Below are 22,928 nucleotides of genomic sequence, written 5' to 3' on the forward strand. Positions count from 1 at the left end.
CTAAAAATCGTCCTAAATTTTATCTGAGCTAAAGGTTTAAATTACCGTCAATTTCAGTCTTTTATGTGGGAAATAGATTCATAGTTTGCCGACATTCCTCATCCATTGGCTGAGTTGGGGAAAAGTTCTCAATAGAGTTTTTGAGCTCAGCAAGGAAATCTGTCAGTTCATGGACATGGCATGTATAATGCGGTGAAGGCATTTCAAGTGAAGCTGTCACAAATGCACCAGTGCAACCTGCCTCACTTTCCCTGTTGCCAAGTAATGTTGAACCAAGATGGCGCACTTTCCTGATAAACTGAGCGCACTGAGTTCACACAGCGCTTTGGTGACTTTGAAGCACAAAAAGAGAATTTCGAGCTGCTTCGCAACCCATTTACGTGGAAACTGCACCTGTGCAAATTCAGATGGAGCTGCACTATAATGGGACACTCAAGGCAAAGTACGACACTGAATGGCCCGCACAGTTTATTAGTTCCATTCCTGAAGCAATGCCCCAGCTCCGTCTACATGCGGCTCCAACCTTGTGTTTGCTTTCATTTATTTTTTCTGCAGTTTTTGGCAGCATGTTTATATTTCTAACTTCCATAATTTTGACAGGATATATTTTTATGAAGAGCAAAATATTTAAAGTTAAATTTTATTTTTTTAAGTTAATTTTTTTCTGGAATAATATTCCTGTCTGTTTTTATTCATATTTATGTTTAAAAAACAGACAGGAAGTGTGTTCAAAAAATGTTCATCTTGTTTGGCCCGCGACCTAAAGTGTGCCTTGAGTTTTGGCCCCTTGTGCAATTGAGTTTGACATCCCTGCCCTACAATAATAAATCATTTGTGGCATCTGACTTCACTACCGAATTATGATATAAATAATTTGCATGGCAATGAAACTGCATGCAGTCTTCTCTAATGAGACTGTCCATGGGAAGCATACATAACGTAAATAATTAACGTGATTTGAAAGGAAGGTTACAAAATGACTTATAATTACCCAAGACAGCTGCATTAAGTAAAGCATGAGGATGGAGGCAGCTGCTTCCCTCAGACTTGACGTATAGAAGTGGGAAATCTAGGCCTTGTAGACCCACTCCCTACAACCCCTGTGTTTAGCCTTCTAAACACAGCATTCTAAATTCCATTAATATATTTTCTTCTTTTTTTTTTTTTGATAATAATTTTTTGCATAACCTATATTTCAGCAGTATTTCTCACATTATGTTTTTAATTATTTTAACCTTCATTTATTTGATTTATCTATCTTATGTGGATTCTTTTTTGTTCAAGCTGCTTTTAAGTCACCTCCTGAGAGTTCACTTCCTGCCTTCTGAGTCCTGCACTTGAGTCATACTCAGCCTGCCATTTCCTGGCAGTGTGGTGGACAAAAGCCTGATGCTCACCTAAGGTTGTTGAGATCATGGTCCACCTGAGGGTCTTGCGCTCGTTGGCACACAAACAGGATGTGTACATATCACCAGAGAGAGGTGTGAGGGTGTAATCTGAGGATGGCTCAGGAGTGACAGTAACCTGTCCAAGGAACACAAACGTTATATTTTAACCTAGTTCAACAATCTAATAAGATAAGATAAGATGACCTTTATTAGTCCCACAGGTGGGAAATTTGTTTCGTTACAGCAAAAGTGCAAAGTTATGTAGCAGAAATTAGAAAACACTGGAATGCAATAAAATAAAATAAAATAAAATACTATATACAATAGAATAAAATAGAATAATATATACAATAGAATAAAATAGAATACAAATGCTATATACAACTGAGTAAGAAAATACAAAAGTACAACTTTGTCAGAAAAAGAATTGCACATATAGCAGTCTTATTGCACATGTGTGGATGTGTGTGTTTGATCAGTTAAAGTCTTTGTTGTGGAGTCTGACAGCAGTGGGGAGGAAAGACCTGTGAAATCTCTCCGTCCCACACTGTGGGTGCCGCAGCCACTGAAGGAGCTGCTCAGTGCTGTCAGAGTCTCCTGCATGGGGTGGGAGATGTTGTCCAACAGTGATGACAGCTTAGCCACCATTCTCCTGTCACTCACCACCTCCCTTGGGTCCAGAGGGCATCCTAGAACAGAGCTGGCCCTTCTGATCAGCCTGTTCAGTCTCTTCCTGTACCCAGCAGAGATGCTGCCGCCCCAGCAGACCACACCATAAAAGAGTCATAGAAGGTCTTCAGGAGTGGGCCCTCCACTCCAAACGACCTGAGTGTCCGCAGCAGGTACAGCCTTCTCTGCCCTTTCCTGTAGAGGGCGTCTGAGTTATGAGTCCAGTCCAGTTTGTTGTTCAGATGAACACCAAGGTACCTGTAGCTGTCCACAGTCTCAATGTCCATACCTTGGATGTTCAGTGGTTGCAGTGGAGGATGTTTGTGTTAGGTTTTTGTAATGTTGATTGTCATTTATGCTTAGAAATATTTATGCCATATGCTTAGAAGTATATAATCGATTGTGTAGTGATAGGAGGTTTGATCCTTAGTAGTCTGCAGAGACACGTTGTGTGCATTCCAGAGCACTCTGGGAGCATGGGAGAGGCCGTGCCTTGTCTTATTGTTTTATGGTATAGGAGGACACCTTCTCTGTATCTGGTTAAGCATAAGAGCCTTTTGTTTAGATGGACCGCTAGACTCCTGGCACCAGCTTTGGGGAGTCTTCAAGGGGTCACATCTTGACCCCACACATATACACACATAGACACACACACACACACACACACAAGGTATTCTTTGTTCACATGTATACCTATGTAAGATGTTATATGTTAATGACCCTATGCATATTCATGTAACCACAATAAAAGGAGTGCTATGGGGAACCTGGCTGAGAGTCTGACGGTGGTCAAGTGGGTGGAACGACACTTGGCTCCAGACAGGCCTCCTCATGCATGAGTAACACAAAGAACTTTGCCTACTTGTGTCTTGCTTTGCTGTGTAATTACATCGCCTTCAACGTTCCAGCGAATGGGTTCAAGCTGTGAACCTAACAGTTTGTGCCTGCGGAAGTCTACCACCAGCTCCTTGGTTTTACTGGCATTGATCTGGAGGTAGTTCAGCTGGCACCAGTCCACAAAGTCTTGAGTCAGTCCTCTGTACTCCTTGTCGTCCCCATCAGTGATGAGGCTGACTATTGCAGAGTCATCAGAGAACTTCTGCAGGAAGCACTGGGTGGAGTTGTGGGAGAAGTCTGCAGTGTAGATGGTGAAGAGGAACGGAGCCAGAACCGTTCCCTGTGGGGCCCCCGTACTGCAGACGACCCTGTCCGACACACAACCCTGAGTCCTCACATACTGTGGCCAGTCGGTGAGGTAGTCCAGAATCCAGGTAGTGAGGTGATGGTCCACTCCTGAGTTCTCCAGCTTGTTCTTCAGGACCGAGGGAAGAATAGTGTTGAAGGCACTGGAGAAATCAAAGAACATGATTCTCACAGTGCTCCCAGCGGTCTCCAGGTGAGCGAGGGAGCAATGTAGGAGGTAAACTGAGTTCAAATGTGAACACATTTTTGAGCATCTAAATTAATGCATATTTCACAAGTTTGCTTTTATGTACTCATGATCAAAGCAGCCATTCATTTCACTTGGACCCAATCAGGACCCTACACCACCGGGCAGAACATGTTCCCTCTAAGCCTGAGGGAAAAAAGAAGGAACACACACACGTAAAGGAAGCACTCAAAACATGCGGTTATCCTAATTGGGCGTTCATAAAGTCTGCAAAGAGGCACAAAAAAGAAGATCAGACACCAGCAAGGGAGGATAAGAAAGACAGACGCAACAACAATGTCATCCCCTATGTAGCCGGTGTATCAGAGAAACTCAGGAGAGTTTTCTCCAAGCACATTTTGGACAGAGAGGACAGATGGTTTGAAAGAGGAGTGAAAGAGGCCATCTATGTCCACTGTGAGCGACCATCTTTGAACAGAGGCGGTGGTTTACGACACCAACTGTCTGCCATCTATAATCCAGTTTTGAGTTCCCTCCCCAGACGCCTTAATGCCCACTCACATCCTGGGCCATCTGACCTCAGGAATTCACATGACAAGGTGGGGCCAGGTTTCACAATGAGCACACCTGAAACCCTGGCTGATTAGGTCCCACACCCACTTTCACACCTTGGCTCATGTGATTAGAGGATCACCAGGGGGTCCTTTGTCCCTCTTTGGGGGGATACTCCCACTGGGTTTAAATCTGGGACTCTCGGCCATTTGACCTTAGAACTGAAGAAGCTTCTCGAATGAGAGGTGAAACGTCTTCAAGCAACTTAAAGAAGTCCAGACGCTCTTCTTTGCAAACTCCTTTGACTACGATGACCTGGATGACTGAGAACCTTCACAGACATACCGACAGTTACTGTAGCATCCAGTCGAACTGAGAAGGCCAGAACTGATGGTTGTTGAATGACCTTTATTATTCCTTGCCGTGTATCAGACAACGAACCAACGTAAGTGCTAAACAAACAAATAAAACAATTACCATGTTATTCATGTAACACCATTTTAACCGCTCATTACGCTGGTCTAACCGTTTTCTATTAAGCTATACAATGCATGTCATGCGTTTCACATTACTCAAATTAAATCATGTTCATTACAAACCTTGTTCCCCTGTCGACTGTAGCTAGAACCATTGATTTTTATACAATTTAACCGTGTCCTTCTCTCCCTTTTCTCCGTTAGCATTAGTTTTCCGTTTTCTTCCATCTTTTTTTTTGTGCATCAAGCTAGTTACCGTTACAACGTTCACTTCCGGTCACACAGGAAGTTACCAAAATAAAAGCACAAACATTAAATTACGTGTACATGAGCTAGCTTTACATATCCGCTGTTACACTCCCACCAAATTATTTGCTGTTACAAACAACATAAAACACAAATAATTTCTAAACAGGTAACTTAACAATAATAATACCTTTGTATATGCAACAACTAATATTCATTGTATTTTAGCTTCTTAGTGCATCTTGCTTTTCACAACTTTACAACAGCAGAACCAACTTATGAACTGGGCGTTCTACTGTAGACATCTTATGTAAACGTTCACCCTTTTTACTAAGGTTTCGGTCTGCAAAGGTTTGACCTTTTTCACAAGTCCATCTTCATCTGTTATGGTGTCCACAACTCTACCAAGGGTACCACTTTACAATAAGACTCCCCTTATAGATGGCTAATAAATAGTTTACAGGTATATTATTAATTAATCTGTAAATGCTTTATAAACCATTATTAATGGTTTATTATGCATTAGTTAAGGGTGAGAAAGAGAAAAAACTGACCGGTTTCTTGCCAAATAGTGAGCCAAATGTGTTCACCCTATATATTTCATCTAGAGTTGCTGTATTAAACATTTCAGACTAAGTTACTATCCTGTAAGCACAATCAGCATTTGTAAACATATTTTTTATCATATAAAATTGTACTTCATAAATGCATTATAAATATCCACAACTATCAATCGGAGCTTTGTTGTAAAGTGTAAAGCATAAAACTATTTATTAATGAATACTAAATATGGGAGCCTTATTGTAAAGTGTAAAGCATAACACAATTTATTAATGACTAATAAACATTTATAAATGCCAAATGGGAGCCTTATTGTAAAGTGTAAAGCATGACACCATTTATTTATGACTAATAAACATTTATAAATGACAAAAGAGAGCTTTGATATAAAGTTTAAAACATGTCAACATTTATTAAGGACTAATAAACATTTATAAATGCCAAATGGGAGCCTTATTGTAAAGTGTAAAGCATGACACCATTTATTAATGACTAATAAACATTTATAAATGACAAAAGATAGCTTTGTTGTAAAGTTTAAAACATGTCAACATTTATTAAGGACTAATAAACATTTATAAATGCCAAATGGGAGCCTTATTGTAAAGTGTAAAGCATAACACCATTTATTAATGACTACTAAACATTATAAATGACAAAAGAGAGCTTTGATGTAAAGTTTAAAACATGTCAACATTTATTAAGGACTAATAAACATTTATAAATGCCAAATGGGAGTCTTATTGTAAAGTGTAAAGCATGACACCATTTATTAATGACTAATAAACATTTATAAATGCCAAATGGGAGCCTTATTGTAAAGTGTAAAGCATAACACAATTTATTAATGACTACTAAACATTTATAAATGACAAAAGATAGCTGTGTTGTAAAGTTTAAAACATGTCAACATTTATTAAGGACTAATAAACATTTATAAATGCCAAATGGGAGCCTTATTGTAAAGTGTAAAGCATAACACCATTTATTAATGACTAACAAACATTTATAAATGCCAAAAGTGAGTCTTAAATGTATAATGTCACCATTTATAACACTTAGACCTAAATTACAATCAGTCCTTGAAATAACATTTAACTACTGTCAAAAATGTATTGTAAGAGTAACACATGTAACATTAAATGTGTTTTTTAAAACACCAAACAGTCACCCACTCCAAAAAAAGTTCATGCCAGACTGGTTCAAACTGGAAATATTTTTTGTATGTCCTTAAATAAGCGTCCTAGTGGTCCATCAGGGTGTTGCGAACCAAGCCAAGATGACCACTCAAGAACCATCAGGTGTTCCTCCAGCAAGTTCTCAGTGCGATTTCCTCTTAGTCTACGGACATGTCCTTTGATGGTCATCCAAGCCCTTTCGATATGTTGTGTATGACTGCCAGATTGAGGATCTACAAACCACCTGCTGTGATTTACAGTGTAATGTCTGTACCCTATGTTTGTCAAAACATTCTTGTAGGCTCTCCACTCATCACTGATAATGGCACTACACAACTTAACATGCTGTCTGATCAGAGGAACAAGGTGGCGCCTTGATCGTTTTTCAACAAGTTTTAACACGAGCCTTCGCCTTTTGTCTTTAATTCCCATCATTCCAAATACCCATTTCTTCCTTTTCCATGCATTTCCAAAGCGTCCACGTGCATACTGAAAGCAAAAAGAATAAAATTAAACAGAATATCTACAAAGAAACATTCAAAAAGATGGTTGCTTATACTAATTTTTTTTTACTTATGGTAAAGGTTTCCATGTTTAGAGGACACATTCAGATCTGCATTCATTCTAACAAACCTGTCTGAGAGTTTACCAACCTTTCGCTGATGACGGAGACAGCTTTCATCTATAACCACAAATTCTCTGTCACCACCAAGACGGTGTCCATTGTTTATTCTGTGTCTTTTAATTGCACGTATACAAACATGTCGAATGTGTCTTGCCATTCTACTTAGTGTTCTGGAGCTGCCAGCCACTTCATCATCGATCATATCTATTTGTCTGAGCCTGAGCCCTTGTGAAAATCTGTGATAGAAATTGAGACAATTATTACTTACTGAGGCCCTAATTTTATTTCACAAGTCTTGTATTGGTGTTCAATTATGAAAGGTGCATTGCTATTAATGTCTACATCTACATATACCTGTAAATGAACTTCATCCAACTGAAAAGAGATGTTTTTGATTTCTCAAAGAGGGAGCCAGTTCTAATTGTTCTGGAAACTTTCCTATGACTTGCTCTTTTGCAGCACCTGAGAACATACCAATGAGTTAAGCAAAGAAATGGACCCTTAAATAAGAGCATTAATTGAAAAGATAATCACAAAATTAAGTATGAAGAAAATAATAATGAAAAGAGGTTAATGCTCCCTCTTGCATTGATAACCGAAATATTTTGTTATATTTACTACATGCACTACATTATCATGCATTATACATACCACATATATTGGTTTTTCTTCACCACGGAAATCATTTTCATCTTATGGTGACAAACAGGACATCTAAGCTTCTTTTTTAGCAGGTGTTTCTTCTGCAGCCATTTAATGAGCCTCAGTGCCTTATATTTAGTTTGTTTTCCTTCTATTCTGGCGCGCAATCTCATTCCCAAAGACATTCTGGTGGAAAAAAATGAGTAATTTATTTTATTATCACCTCGAAACACCGTAATATACTCTATGGGAGTCTAGTGCAAATCGGTTCAGAGTTAAAGAACTTCACATGCTATATAAAACAAGCCCTATGATCAAAAATAGTCCCACGCAAAAAAGAGGATTTTCTCACCTGTTATAATGTATCTCCGACTTTGTTATGTAGATCTAACCCGCTGGATTCATGCTAAAAAAATATGTTCTGCTGCCAAAGGGAGGGAAAACAAATTTAATTTAAACGCAGAGGAGCTTATACAAACATCCAATCACAGTTAACTTTATTAAGGAAAGCCCCTCCTATCAGAGCGCGACAGCCAGTGGAGCGCTCTGGAAGGTCAAGCCAAAGGGGCACGAACAGACACACTGAAGTAGTGATGGTAAATTTGATTCTTTTTACTGAATCGAGTTTTAATGAGTCACTCACCAAAGTGAATCGGGTTTTTTGAGTCATTTGATTCACTGAGTCAGTTGACCAGAGAGTGCAAAAAATGTACATTTTCACTCAAACTTAATTTCTTTTCTCTTTTCATGTAAATCCTACTGCTAAGATGAGTGATTCTAAAAGAAAACAACAATTTTATAAAGCAAAAAAGAGCAAAAAAATTTCTAAAGGGAACATTTATCTTGTTTATTTTTATTTTATTAGTATTTTCCTTAAATGTGTCAAGTATATATTTTCTCATCTAAATGTCCACTGAGCCGTGAGCCAGGGGGCGGTAATGCGCCTTAACATTGGTTGCCAACCAAGAAGAAGAAGCTGTGAGCCCGGAGGGAGGGGGTGAGTGAGTGAGTGAGTGATTCGTTCGCTCTATGATTCAGCACAGGAGGGAGCGGGTTAGCGAGTCCTGAGTGACTCGCTGGCTCTACGATTCAGCACAGGAGGGAGGGGGTTAGCGAGTCCTGAGTGACTCGCTGGCTCTATGATTCAGCACAGGAGGGAGGGGGTTAGCGAGTCCTGAGTGACTCGCTGGCTCTACGATTCAGCACAGGAGGGAGGGGGTTAGCGAGTCCTGAGTGACTCGCTGGCTCTACGATTCAGCACAGGAAAGGAGGGGGTGAGTAGCTCAAATGTGCTGTTAGCATGTTAGCAGAGCGATGCTACTGTGAACCGAGGAGCTATTGTCTTGATGTGAGCTTCTACTCAGGGTTTTTTCTTCCAGTTCAGAGCAGAAATGTTTTTGTTACGATACTGGATGTTGTGTTTTTCTCCACAATTTTAATTATAAGCTAGATATATTGCTGCTAACAGCAACAGGGATGAGTCAGTGAGTCAGTTGGGCTTGTGAATCATGATTCATGAGTCAGTAAAGTGATTCTCGAGTATTGAACGATTCGTTCATGATTCGCGCATCACTACACTGAAGGCGCTCATTCCAGTTGCTGCGCCATGGATGGAGCAGAAGATAAAAATTTGTGTGCGTCTGCGACTTACACAGTCAGCACATGTTCGAAGAGATACAAAAGGCAGAGACTGGATGATCTAGATTGCACTAAGCCAACGACGTCAGCAGTTAGACATGAAGGTGAGTATAATGCTAGCTAGCTAGCTAGCTACCGAGCCATTTGGCTGCTAGCTACAGTGGCTAACTAACGTCACATAACATGTGAATAGCTCTATTACTATTGGTTATTCCAAACGATTGATATCACTTAGTTGTATATTTTTAGTTGCTTTATGTGCATCATTAAATTTATATTAAACACCCTGGTAAGGCAGTACACATAAGAATTATTTGCCTTGTTTTAGAAATGTCTGAACCACCACAGGTGTATATAACATAATTTTTACAAAGTGGCTTTTTATAAATTCAAGTTGTAACCGTTTTTAATCAATATTTTATTTGAGTTTCCCAAGTTTAGATTATAAATTATTTTAGTATTGTAATTTAATAATTGTTTGTTCTTTAGATTCTTCTTCTAATCCTGCCCCTACTGCAACTACCCTTCTTAACAAGGAGCGAGAGAAACTGACTTTTCTTAAGGAGAAACTGGAGTGGCAAAAGAAGAGAATTGAAGAACTGGAAGGAGAGAGAGATTTTCTCCGAAGTCAGCTATCATCCCTTACAAGTATGAAACTAGACTTTTTCCATGAACATTGTTTTTATTTTACAGTCTTCAAATAAACATTAGATAATTTATCAATCCCAGTGAAGTTCCCTTATTGTCATTGTGTTGATTAAAAGATTTTAGTCAGTTAACTTTAAGTGTTGTGCTGGTTCATTCCTAAAGAGATCTGGTTCCAAATTCAGTTCAGCCAGGTCTAACTTGATTGATTCAATTTCATAGTTCATAAGATCATAACTCCAACTTGAACTAGTAATGTAACAGCCTTACAATCAGAATTAATATAGGTTTTATTTATATACACACACACACACACACACACACACACATATATATATATATATATGTGTGTGTGTGTGTGTGTGTGTGTGTGTGTGTACACCTTATTCACATGATGATTTTCTTTAACAAAACCCTCATTCTCTTTAAGCATATAAGCTTACTAAATCATCAATTGTGTAATTGAAAAACAGGGGATTTGTTTCTTGTTTCTAAAACCAGCCATTTTGTTGTTTGCATCCTGCAGAGCAACTTAAAGACGAACCATTCAATGATCCATTTTCCTCGAAGGCTTCTGAAAACTCAGATTCATCTTTCGCATCTTCATCTGTATCGTCTGTGTGGTCATCCTCATCTTTATCCCCAAAGAAGCGAAAGCACAAATACAAGAAAAAGCATTCAAGAGCCAAGAAACCCAAGAAGGAGCAGAAGAAGCTCCGGCAGCGTGGTGAGCAAAAGATTTTGGAAGAGAAGATTTTACAGAAGAGGATACTATAAATGTGACATAAAAGATAGTATTATGATTTTAATTTGTTCTAAAAACTACTCTGTGTTCGCTACGTCATGTATACATATCTATCTATCTGTCTATGTGTGTATATATATATATATATATAAGTATAGATTAGTATGCTTTGAGCATTTGCTTTTCTAATTATTTGCTTTGTTTTCATTTTCAGTTCAAACGCCAAATGACATTGTGCAGCGATACAAATCCCTCCTCAAGACATTTCCAAAGACGAAGACCTTGACCAAAGCTTTTCAGAAGCATGGGCTCGACAGGAACACTGTTGTGTCCACTTCATCAGTTGGGGAGCTTGCTATTGCTGTCCCCAATGTGTACCAGGAGCTACTGTCCAACAGGCCTAGTGGAGAGACGGTACTAGCTTTTGCTAAGCGATGTGAGGCTGCAATTCAAGGCAGTGATGAAGTAAAAAAACAAAATAGAAAGTATGAAGGCCGCTGGTACTTTGCTTCCAATTCGAAGAGGGAAATCTGTCTGAAACCCTAATTTGTTCTAAGTGGTTTTGTTTTTTTGAGCATATTGAACTGAAGAAAAGATGTGCAAAACCAACCGTTTTTCAAAGATCTGTTCACATATGTGTTGAGTTTCCACACAACTAAGAGATTTACCTGTTAGTTTATTTTATTGTTTTTTTTTATGTTTTGATTTGTATAAATGTGTGTAGAGTAAATAATACAGCTGTGCAGTTTCAGTTAAGGTATAATAATTTATTATATTATAATTATTATAATTTTCCTTTGTTTTATGCCAGTGGTGAATTTAGGGATGGGATTTGTTTCCTTAATATAGTTTTAGCTATCTTTAAAAGGCTTGTATATAAGTTTAGCAATGCTAAATAACTGTTGGTGCTTTATACTTTTTATAGTAATGCCCAGTAATGTTTGTTGATCATAAATAAATGTTGACATGTTTTAAACTTTACAACAAGGCTCTCTTTTGTCATTTATAAATGTTTAGTAGTCATAAATAAATGGTGTCATGCTTTACACTTTACAATAAGGCTCCCATTTGGCATTTATAAATGTTTATTAGTCATAAATAAATGGTGTCATGCTTTACACTTTACAATAAGGCTCCCATTTGGCATTTATAAATGTTTATTAGTCATAAATAAATGGTGTTATGCTTTACACTTTACAATAAGGCTCCCACCTGGTATTTATAAATATTTATTAATCATTAATAAATGGTTTTATGCTTTACACTTTACAACAAAGCTCCGATTGATAGTTGTGGATATTTATAATGCATTTATGAAGTACAATTTTATATGATAAAAAATATGTTTACAAATGCTGATTGTGCTTACAGGATAGTAACTTAGTCTGAAATGTTTAATATAGCAACTCTAGATGAAATATATAGGGTGAACACATTTGGCTCACTATTTGGCAAGAAACCGGTCAGTTTTTTCTCTTTCTCACCCTTAACTAATGCATAATAAACCATTAATAATGGTTTATAAAGCATTTACAGATTAATTAATAATATACCTATAAACTATTTATTAGCCATCTATAAGGGGAGTCTTATTGTAAAGTGGTACCCTACCAAGTCTCCATTGGGATCGTGGCAGTATTTCATCCTTGTCCATCACTATGTCACCTACTTGCATATTCCTTTTAGCAGCATGCCATCTCTGCCGAACCCTGATGTTGTGAAGATATTCTGTCTTCCATCTGCTCCAAAATTGTTCTGTTAGGTATTGCACCTGACGCCATTGCTTCCGAGCATACAGATCCTCTTTAACAAACTGTCCTGGAGGAGGCAAAGCTGTTGTGGTTTTCATAGTTAGGAGATGATTTGGAGTTATTGGTTTCAAACTGTTTGGATCATTGAGATTGTCTGTCGTCAACGGGCGGCTGTTTACTATTGCAGCTGCTTCATAGAGAAAGGTTCTGAGCGATGAATCAGTGAGTCGTCTCTTTGCGAGAGCAAGTGTGGCGTTGAGGACGTTTCTCACAGTCCGAATTTGTCGTTCCCATACTCCACCTGCGTGACTAGCATGGGGTGTGTTAAACACAAAATCACATTGTTTTTCAGATAGAAAGGTTGTCAGTTTTTCAGTGTCTATTTCACTCAGTGCTGCACACAGTTCATTTTTGGCACCTACAAAGTTAGTACCTCGATCACATTTTATTTGTCTGACAGAGCCTCTCAGAGCTATAAAGCACCTTAGTCCGTTAATGAAAGCGTCCGTAGTCAGGTCTTCTAACATTTCTACATGTACTGCTCGTAAATAGAAACAAGTGAAAAGGAGAGCGTACCTTTTGTTTTCTTTTCTTCCTTGTTTGGTTAGGAATGGGCCGAAAACATCCATACCACAGTATGTGAAAGGCGGAGAGTGTTCGACTCTTTCTGTGGGGAGATCTTTCATTTTTTGTCCTTCCACAGCTCTCCTTTGTCTCCGACATGTCACACACTGACGGATGTAGTCTGACACTGTTTGACTTAACTTGGGAATCCAATAACCGCTGGACCGTATTTCGTTCATTGTGAAGCTCTTTCCTTGATGGTTTGTTCTTTCGTGACAGTGAGCGATTATGAGTTTTGTAATATGATGGTCTCTTGGAATGACAGTTGGATGTTTGAACGTGTTAGGAAGCGATGAGTGCTGCAGCCTTCCTCCCACCTTGAGCACATTGTCTTCGTCCAAGAAAGGATCCAAGTTGTACATTTTGTTGCTCTCATGTAATGCCTTTCCTTTGCTTAATGTCTTTATCTCATCTGAAAATGTTAGTCCTTGTAAGTTTTTGATGATCACCATTTCAGCGTTTTGTCTTTCAGTTACAGTGCTGAGTGACTTTGATTTGTCTCTGAGTAGGAACCATTTGAGACGTGCTATGGCACTGACAGCGTGTGACCAGGATGAGAACCTTGTGAGACGGTCACAGAGACTTCTGTGTTCTGTAGTTTGGCTGTTGAGTGTTTGCACTTTTCTCACCTCTGGATCTCCCACCAAAAGTTCAATGGACTCTTTAGTTGGAAGATTTAACTTCTTTTCCCCTAAGAATTGAGGGCCTGTGAGCCAGTTTGATGATAGCAGCTCCGCTACTGATGTGCCCCTTGATGCTATGTCAGCAGGGTTTTCACTCGTCGGTACATAGAACCATTGCCGTGGTGCAGTATTGTTTTGTGTCTCACCTTCAGGTCCATTATCATTAGTTTCTTCGGCATCACCCCTTTGTATGATGTCATTCATATATGTGACACAGTCCCCTTTGTATTTTTCAACACACATTAGTTTACTGTTGAGCTGATTGAGTCTGCTCTCGGCGAGTTGTCTGTTATCTGGCATTTGTGGCCTGTCTTTAAATGGCAATGGCATTTCATAATGTCCCTTTTCGGTTTGTGTTATGCCTTGTTCAAGTATCTCAAGAAACCTAAGGTCGTCTTGAGACACCATCTTTTCGTTTATTTCGTTTTCTTTAAAGTCCTTTTCTAGTGCACGTATTGCATCTGCGGGAGTACATGGAGGTATTTCTTTAACAGTTATTCTGTGACAGAGACTCCTTGTTGTCTCTAATGCATTGCATGGCACTGAGTTGCCAACTATGCTCCATCCTAAATCAGTTCGAATAGCATATGGCTCACTGTCTTTACCTAAGAGTACTTGTCTGGGTGCCAGAGCTTGGGGACAAGTATAACCAATCAGGAGACTCACCTTGCAACTGAGGAGTGGTGGGATCTCATCTACGATGGACGACAGATGACTCCACAGTTTTGCTGTGTCACATGTTGGTATGTGTTCTCTATTTGCAGGTATGCAGTCCTTTGTGTAAGCAGTTGGGAGCCTTAGCACTGTTGCTGAATTGTAACCTCTCACTAGAAGATCACACACCTTTCCGCTGCTTACTACTGCATTTTTACCCATCATTGTGGTTAGTCTGAGTTTTACAGGGCACACATTTGCTTGCAGTTTCTGTGTTACATCCTGATCTATAAAAACAGTGTCACTCTGTGTGTCTAGTAGCGCATAGACTAGTTTTTCCCTTTGTGGATTAGCAGCCGTTGAGACCCATACTGGGACTATCATGGAGGTACTGACTGTGTGTTCTGCTCTAGCGACATTTAACGCCATGGCTGTTGCACTTTCAGGTGAGTTCCCTTGTGTTGCGTTTTCCATACTCACTTGATCTTGCCTTTCTCTTTGCAGACTAATGCTGTAGTTCTCATCGTGAAGACAGGTCGGGTGTCTCTTAGTGCAGGTTTCACAAGTGAGGCGCCGTTTGCAGTCCTTAGCACTATGACCTTGCTTTAAACAACCATAACAATGCTTATTATCCTTTACATGTTTCCTTTTCATTTCCAGAGTAATTTGCAGGAAGTTTGGGCACTTTATAAGTGGATGCGACTCTTGGCACAGTGTGCATGAAGAATTGTTGCGAATTTCAATCTTTGCATCTCGTTCGGTTGTGTTAATGTTGAATACACTTGCCTTGTTTCTTTTGACTTCTCTTGTGTTTCTTTTGTCATCATTTGTTTCCGTGGAGCGAAGTGCATGTATGGAAGTGACTGGGTTGCATGCTACTTCTGCTTCAAGTGAGAGAAAGGAGGCAAATTCACTGAAGCTGGGAAATTCACCACCATCCATGAGTATCTTTGTTACATGCCTGTTCCATCTTGTGTTTATCCAGTCAGGCAGTTTATGCAACAGTTTCTGATTTTCTTCACAGTCATTGAGTATTTGCAGTCCTTTCACATGAGGCATGGCAAGCGTGCATGCATTCACAAAATCAGCAAAGTTCCTTAGCCCATCAGCATCTCTCGACTGTATTTTAGGCCAACCAGATAACTTCTCTCTAAATGCCCTTTGTAGCACAAATGGCTGACCAAACCTTTGGTTTAACTTTGCCCAAGCGTCGTTATACGCTTCTTCATCATTTCTGAAGAAAGTCCCTTCAAGGCACTTGCGAGCGGAGCCAGTTACATACCTTTTTAGATAGTACAATTTATCTGCTGCTGACATGCCAGTTTGTTCAATAAGTGACATGAAAGTGGATTTCCATTCAATAAATTTTATTGGCTCACCACTAAACATTGTTGGTTCTGGCGTGGGGAGTCTATTTATTCTTATGCTGTCTTGTACCGCCTGTGCAAGCTGGCTGACACTAGGAGGGGCTGTTGGTATACGATGGTACAGTGTGTTTGGGTGTGTGCTCTGGGTTCACCTTTTCCATCTTAACTGAATATGCATCATCAAGTTGTGATAACTCTCTGTTGTAGGCGTCCAACCTGGCGCGAGCGGCTTCCACCTCCCTTTCCGCTTTCAGGCGTTCCAACTCTGATGTTTGAACTGCCATTTGTTTCTTATGCTCCTCTTCTAGAGCCTTTATCCTTTCCCTTTGTCTTTGTTCCTCTTGTACAATCTTGTACTCCGCTTCTTTTGCTGCTAGTTCTGCTGCTGCATCTGCTCGTTTTGAAGCAAGATGTGAGGCTGAAGACAGTTGGCTACGTTTCGATGCTGCAGTTGAACCATAGATGGATTGGGCATAATCATGTTCTAATAGTCTGCGTAGACGTTTTCTTTCATATTCTGCATCAAAATCTCCATCTACTCCGCTTATTCCTTCCAGGATGACCGTCACAATGTCATGAGTAACTGCTTCACATGCATCGGTTTTTCTTCGTATGTCTGATGAAGGTGCAATGTGACTTCTCATTTCAGTGTACAACTTTAGCAGTTCATCTTTTCTTTGCTCTACATCATCTGCAAGATTTGCCATTTCTTTCTCTGAAATGTCCAACTTTAATCTTTCTCTTGTTTCTCGCACTCGTATTTTCCATTGTTCATAAAGAGTTAATAGTCTTTTCTCTTTTTTACTTATCTCTTCTCTCTGATAAGTTAGCATTTTTTCTGTTGGCACCTTGGCTCTTTCTGAACGCCTTGGAATCGCGGAGTCACTTTGAGCTTTATCTTGCAGCTCATTTAATATTTTTTCTTTGTTTGCAAACGGTTCATTAATGTCGTCTTCTGAATCCTCCATTTTAACTTTATTTTCCTTATGCCTTTCACCGTTTTATTCTCTGACCTGCTTCTGCCATCTGCTGGACGTTGTGGGAATTGCCGTTAAACCTTGAGCCCTCGTGGTGTAGCAAAATGGCGGCGGTCAAGCTCTTACTGTAGCATCCAGTCGAACTGAGAAGGCCAGAACTGATGGTTGTTGAATGACCTTTATTATTCCTTGCCGTGTATCAGACAACGAACCAACGTAAGAGCTAAACAAACAAATAAAACAATTACCATGTTATTCATGTAACACCATTTTAACCGCTCATTACGCTGGTCTAACCGTTTTCTATTAAGCTATACAATGCATGTCATGCGTTTCACATTACTCAAATTAAATCATGTTCATTACAAACCTTGTTCCCCTGTCGACTGTAGCTAGAACCATTGATTTTTATACAATTTAACCGTGTCCTTCTCTCCCTTTTCTACGTTAGCATTAGTTTTCCGTTTTCTTCCGTCTTTTTTTTTGTGCATCAAGCTAGTTACCGTTACAACGTTCACTTCCGGTCACACAGGAAGTTACCAAAATAAAAGCACAAACATTAAATTACGTGTACATGAGCTAGCTGTACATATCCGCCGTTACAGTTACCTTTAATTCAAAGTGCTCCCCCCGGATGATGGAGTAGGGCATGGTGAGTTCAAGGAAGAAAGGTTGGAAGACTTTCATTTCTTTACGAGGAGCCAAACCAAAACCCTGAGAGGACAAACAGAAAGCATCCATCTCCCAGGTGGTGATGGTGTCTGGGACGGTGAGGGACACATCCCTTTTTCCATTGACTCTGAATTTGAAGACACACACAAACATATTCTATAACATAATAAAAGATGTTTATATGTATGTAAATAACTTGTATAACAGTATAGTTACTATGACCTAAGAACATCCTTCAGTGGGGATTTCTTTTATATGTTGCATTCTTTGACATTGCTCCACGTTACTGAAGAAAGTGAAATAATACATCCCAGAAAAACAAAGCATGACTTTAGACATGACAAAACTTTTACCTGAAGCATCAAAATATGCTTGAGAAAAATACTCCCAATTATTTTATTTTCATGTTATTCAAGTGTGAAAAGAGACAGCAGAATGTTTGCATCCCCCTGTAGGTTTCTAAGTGTAGGTTTTTTTTTCCATCAGATCTATTCACAAGAGATACTTACCCAACTTCCAACAAATCCCATATCCAAGTCTCAGGAAAGAAAGAGCGAACCGTCTCTATTGGTGGAGCTTCAGGAGGAACACACCCAGCAAATCCCACACCAGGACTACCAAGAGGACCAGCACGAACACCAGACCGAGAGTATACTACACTGTACTCTGGAACCATAGCTAAAGCAAGAAAAGAAAATAATTGCCTTTTTTTTCTTTTTGGTAAATACGAAGTAAAATTAATAGCCAAGCAAAACACAAACAAGCAAATGATTTACCATAAGGGCCATAAGAGTCACCATGGTATTGTTTTCCTTTGAACATGAGGCATGAAGGCAATCGAATAAGCAAGTTTGTTGCCATCTTCAGTCCGACTTTCTAGATATTACAGCAGCACACAAATATCAGCAAAAACTGGTGCAACAACAAAAACTATTGCATTCATATTATGTTTTTAATAATGACTCACAGGTATACATGTATTTTACCTGGAAAGCCGCATGGGCGTCATTCTTCTCTCTTTTCTTTTTTTTTATTTTATTTAGTCCACCACCTCCTTTAGTGGTGGTGGAGCAAGGGAGTGTAAGACTGTATATATTAAACACACTCTTTTAAGTTTCACTAAGTTATTGAAGTTCAGTAATTTATGTTTTTTTAACACATGACAGTGGTGGTGGAAGTCGTTTTTTTGTCAAGTAGTTTTAAACTTCTTTTATAAGTGTTTTCAAGTGTTGTTGGACAAGCAAGTGACCAGGACGTCAAACAATAGTCTATATGAGAGATGATCATTGAGTAAAAATAGGTTTTTGCAACATTCATATTTAAGTTACTATGATTAAAATTTCGATTATTAAATTTAAGTGCCTGGGACACTTTATTTATGTGGCTCTTAAAGGATAGTGTTGGGTCTAGAATGACCCCAAGATATTTAAATTCTGGAGCTAATTCAAGCTCTACTCCATCCAGGATATGCCTCTGCATCTCTGCACTAAACGTCCTGTTTCTCAGTCTGGCTGAGCACTTGGTTTGTGAGTCAAAGCTGGCCTTCTTTTATACAGGCCTTTATTATTAAAATACATAAAACAATATAATCAGAAAATAAGCACTGAGAACATATATTTGTTCTTTAACAGTATTTTTGAGAACACAGCTGTTTCTATGCGTTTGGGCCTTTCGTCCACACATAAACGCCGTTTCAAATCACCGAAAACTGAGGACGTGTGGACGAGGAATACAGAGTTCGTCAAGCAACGTCAAAGATATGTGCCTTTTTTAAAGTTTTTAAGTTTTTACTGTGCGCCATGTTATTGTTTACATGAGATGAATTGCAGAATGGCAGATAGAGACAAAATACTGTTACTGTTAATCTTAATATCTTCAGTTTTTACATGCTTACATATAGACTACACATGGAGTTACTGTCCCTCCATTTAGAAAGGCAGAGGCGTCATGGTGTAATTATTTTACTTGTAGTTGTTTTCTCCTGTGTAATGTTGGGAAATCAGTTTTACCCCGGTTCTTTTTATTCCTCGGGCCTCCAGAGATGCACCGGACCCAGTAGTCATTTTTACAAAGACTTTATTCATCTTTATTCATCTTCATTTAAGCATGCACTTCTAGAAGGGAAGACGAGGCCGGTGTCCCTCTGCAACAATCTTCACCCCTTTGTTAGTTACAGCCAGCTTTATAGAGGCGACCCCATCATAAATCCCCCATGGTGTGCTGGAAACTCTGTGTGTCCGTGTGTATGCACGAGCACGTGAGTGCCTGTGTGTGCGCGTACCCGCGTGTCTATGTAAGTGCTCGTGAGTGACTGTGTGCGCATACCTGTGTGTATGTGTGTGCACGTAAGTGAGTGTGCATGTAGGCGTGTGAGTGTAACAGTTTAAGCACTGTGTGTGTGTGTGTCTCTGCGTACTAACCTGGTCATAAAAGTCCATCTCCCTTCCAGACCACAGTTATCAAGTTACAAACTTTGAGACCCCCACACAGGTATCCTCTGGGGAATTTCCACTCAGCATTAACTCCTCTTTGTCTTAGTTTCACAGTTCAAACTGGGGGAGGGTCTCCTAAGATCTACTCCTAACTTAACACTAATCCACTGTTTAGTTTTTCTTTAGTTACTTTAGTTCATTTTCTCCTATTTGATCACTTTGATTTCTTAACTATTATTATTTCACAGAAAATCAACTAATGTACTTTTTCTCCCTCTTTTGTCATCAAGGAATTCACACACACACTCACAGGCTGGTCACTCGCCCCCACCTTTCTTTCTTTCTTTCTTTCTCTCTTTCACACACACACACACACACATTTTACTCCTCCTTTGTTCCACCTCTGAACCCGCCCCTCGAGGCTGGCTCACACACACCTTATGCTTCTCACAGTCCTATTCAAACTTTCTGCAAGACACCTTCTCTGCTGTGATTCAGGACAACGCCCTGATCAGCACAAAGAGTGGATATGGTCCGCTTTTTAGAACTCAACAAAAACAAAATTATAAACTCACGATCTTCAGATCGCAGCCCTTAACCGCGATTTCTCTTTTGTCTCAAAACACAGTCAAATTCAATCCCCAATAAACTCAGAATACACAACAATCAGTGGCACGGCCTCCCGTCCACATACAGCACAAAAAACACAATCTTAAACTCAAATCTCTTAGTTCCTACACACACTCACACATTTCCCCAAACACACACTTTTAGACGCAAATTCTTTTTGTTACTTTAATTGACTCCCGTTCTTCAAACGAGACGCCGACTCTAACGGCGCTTTGACACACACACTGCACAGTCCTCCTTCTGCATCAGGCACTGGTTCAACTCAGCTCGGAATCTAACCGGCGAAAGCAACCGATCCTGCTTTTATGCATACTTCAGACTGTGACAGGGACCTCTCCCCGACTTAGTTATTTAAGGAGCCACGAATCCCCAGGTGACCAACCTGGATCAGATCTTCCCGACGCGTCCGAAGGGAAGTGGGGCAACCAAGCCCGTGACGCGCCCGGACCACAGCCGGGCGACGAGGCCTTTCAGCCCCGCTTTCTAACTAATAGTAACACACGTTTCCTGCTTTAACACACGGAGGACGGATCACAACACCGCCACTTTTTCCTAATAACTAAAACGGATGAAACACCGATTCTACTAATCCGTAACAAGTGTCTCCTGCTTTAACGCACTGAGATTTTCTTACGGGGCACTAAACATCAACTTGAAGTTCTTAGCAAAAGTCTCTTGCTTTAGTCGCACTGGGCGGCACGCTAAACATCAACCTGAGTTCTTAGCAAAAGTCTCTTGCTTTAGTCGTGCCGGGACGGACCTAGCCGCCCCTTTATGCTACTGAGTGAATTTACACTGAGATACGCTCAACTTAGCGAACAGATAATTTAGGCTTTAAACAATATGCACGGTTCGAAAATAAACAGGTCGTGCTTACCTTTTAATCATGTGAGCTAGCTCTCTGTTCACCTCGTTTCACGATCTCAGCTCTGCCAATTCATCTCTGGGCCTCGAGCGAATCCCGGGTTTCGGCACCAAAACTGTTGGGAAATCAGTTTTACCCCGGTTCTTTTTATTCCTCGGGCCTCCAGAGATGCACCGGACCCAGTAGTCATTTTTACAAAGACTTTATTCATCTTTATTCATCTTCATTTAAGCATGCACTTCTAGAAGGGAAGACGAGGCCGGTGTCCCTCTGCAACAATCTTCACCCCTTTGTTAGTTACAGCCAGCTTTATAGAGGCGACCCCATCATAAATCCCCCATGGTGTGCTGGAAACTCTGTGTGTCTGTGTGTATGCACGAGCACGTGAGTGCCTGTGTGTGCGCGTACCCGCATGTCTATGTGAGTGCTCATGAGTGACTGTGTGCGCATACCTGTGTGTATGTGTGTGCACGTGAGTGAGTGTGCATGTAGGTGTGTGAGTGTAACAGTTTAAGCACTGTGTGTGTGTGTGTCTCTGCGTACTAACCCGGTCATAAAAGTCCATCTCCCTTCCAGACCACAGTTATCAAACTTTGAGACCCCCACACAGGTATCCTCTGGGGAATTTCCACTCAGCATTAACTCCTCTTTGTCTTAGTTTCACAGTTCAAACTGGGGGAGGGTCTCCTAAGATCTACTCCAGGGCAGTGTCAGTGTCTTTACCATAATTCTACATTCTATCTAACACATTTCTAAACTCTAAAACAAGCTAAACATTCCTACAGTAATAATATTCAACATTGCTATCAAAGTAAATGTGTCTCTGTGCATCTCCTGCTTTGCGTTTGGGAGCCCCGTCAAAAAACCTGTCTATTATGCTAGCAGTGTCCAAGAGTTCTTTTCTTTTTTTCTTTTTTTTTTTCATATCCTACCCCCCCCCCCCCCCCCCCCCCCCCCCCACACACACACACACACACACACAGGCTGACATCTGGGGCCAGAGCTAAGACTGTTGAGGGCCAGCAGTGGACCACCTCTGGCAAACATAATCTGGGCCACCTAAGGGCCGTCATTCTTTGCGGTATGTGGGCCAGATTAAGTGTAGATGTGTAAGCACATTGTGTGGGCCAGATCTGGGCCATACCAGTTTTGCTATGTGGGTCAAACAGCTGGCCTTACTTTCCCAAACGGACCAAACTTCATGAGTGAAGGGACAGAGGTCTTACAAGAGTCGAAGATTCCCACTTGATCGTTATCGGTCAACTTTGGCAAAAAATTAATGGGACTGATGTTGAAATTCGGCTCGAAGGATCAAACTGTTAGAAACATTCTCTTATAAAGTGAAACACACAGAGTAGTGAGCGCCAACACATTTATTTTACTTGCAAGAAAGCAAAAGCACACACTTTGAATGTCTATCCAATTATTCGCCTGGGAAATCCCATGAATTTCATTTATACAGTTCTTTTAATGTTTTCCTTGGAACAGATATGTGTGTGTGACACTTTTACAGAGAAA

The 22,928-nt window shown here is 40.0% G+C and overlaps 1 protein-coding gene across 1 annotated transcript; it reads right to left on the reverse strand.

The window, feature by feature from the left end:
• Positions 1–1,290: 1,290 nt before the first annotated feature.
• LOC134641555 (alpha-2-macroglobulin-P-like) lies at positions 1,291–21,824 on the reverse strand. Its single transcript, XM_065471953.1, has 7 exons — positions 21,819–21,824; positions 18,260–18,359; positions 17,993–18,059; positions 17,421–17,610; positions 3,296–3,403; positions 2,920–3,060; positions 1,291–1,524 (listed from the first exon to the last, which is right to left on the reverse strand). Exons 1-7 carry the CDS (start codon positions 21,822–21,824, stop codon positions 1,291–1,293), a joined length of 846 nt encoding a protein of 281 aa, XP_065328025.1.
• Between the last annotated feature and the right edge of the window lie 1,104 nt (positions 21,825–22,928).

Source organism: Pelmatolapia mariae, linkage group LG14 (assembly GCF_036321145.2).
Source record: "Pelmatolapia mariae isolate MD_Pm_ZW linkage group LG14, Pm_UMD_F_2, whole genome shotgun sequence".
In the NCBI taxonomy this organism is placed as follows: Eukaryota; Metazoa; Chordata; class Actinopteri; order Cichliformes; family Cichlidae; genus Pelmatolapia; species Pelmatolapia mariae.

What these genes read in the sequence shown, in the direction of transcription:
- LOC134641555 (XM_065471953.1), bottom strand. An exon ending in TACCTCACCGACTGGCCACA is followed by an intron (nt 3,061 to 3,295) that starts GTATGTGAGGAC and finishes GACTGGTGCCAG; the next exon opens with CTGAACTACCTCCAGATCAA. An exon ending in CACAGCAAAGCAAGACACAA is followed by an intron (nt 1,525 to 2,919) that starts GTAGGCAAAGTT and finishes TTCCTTGGACAG; the next exon opens with GTTACTGTCACTCCTGAGCC.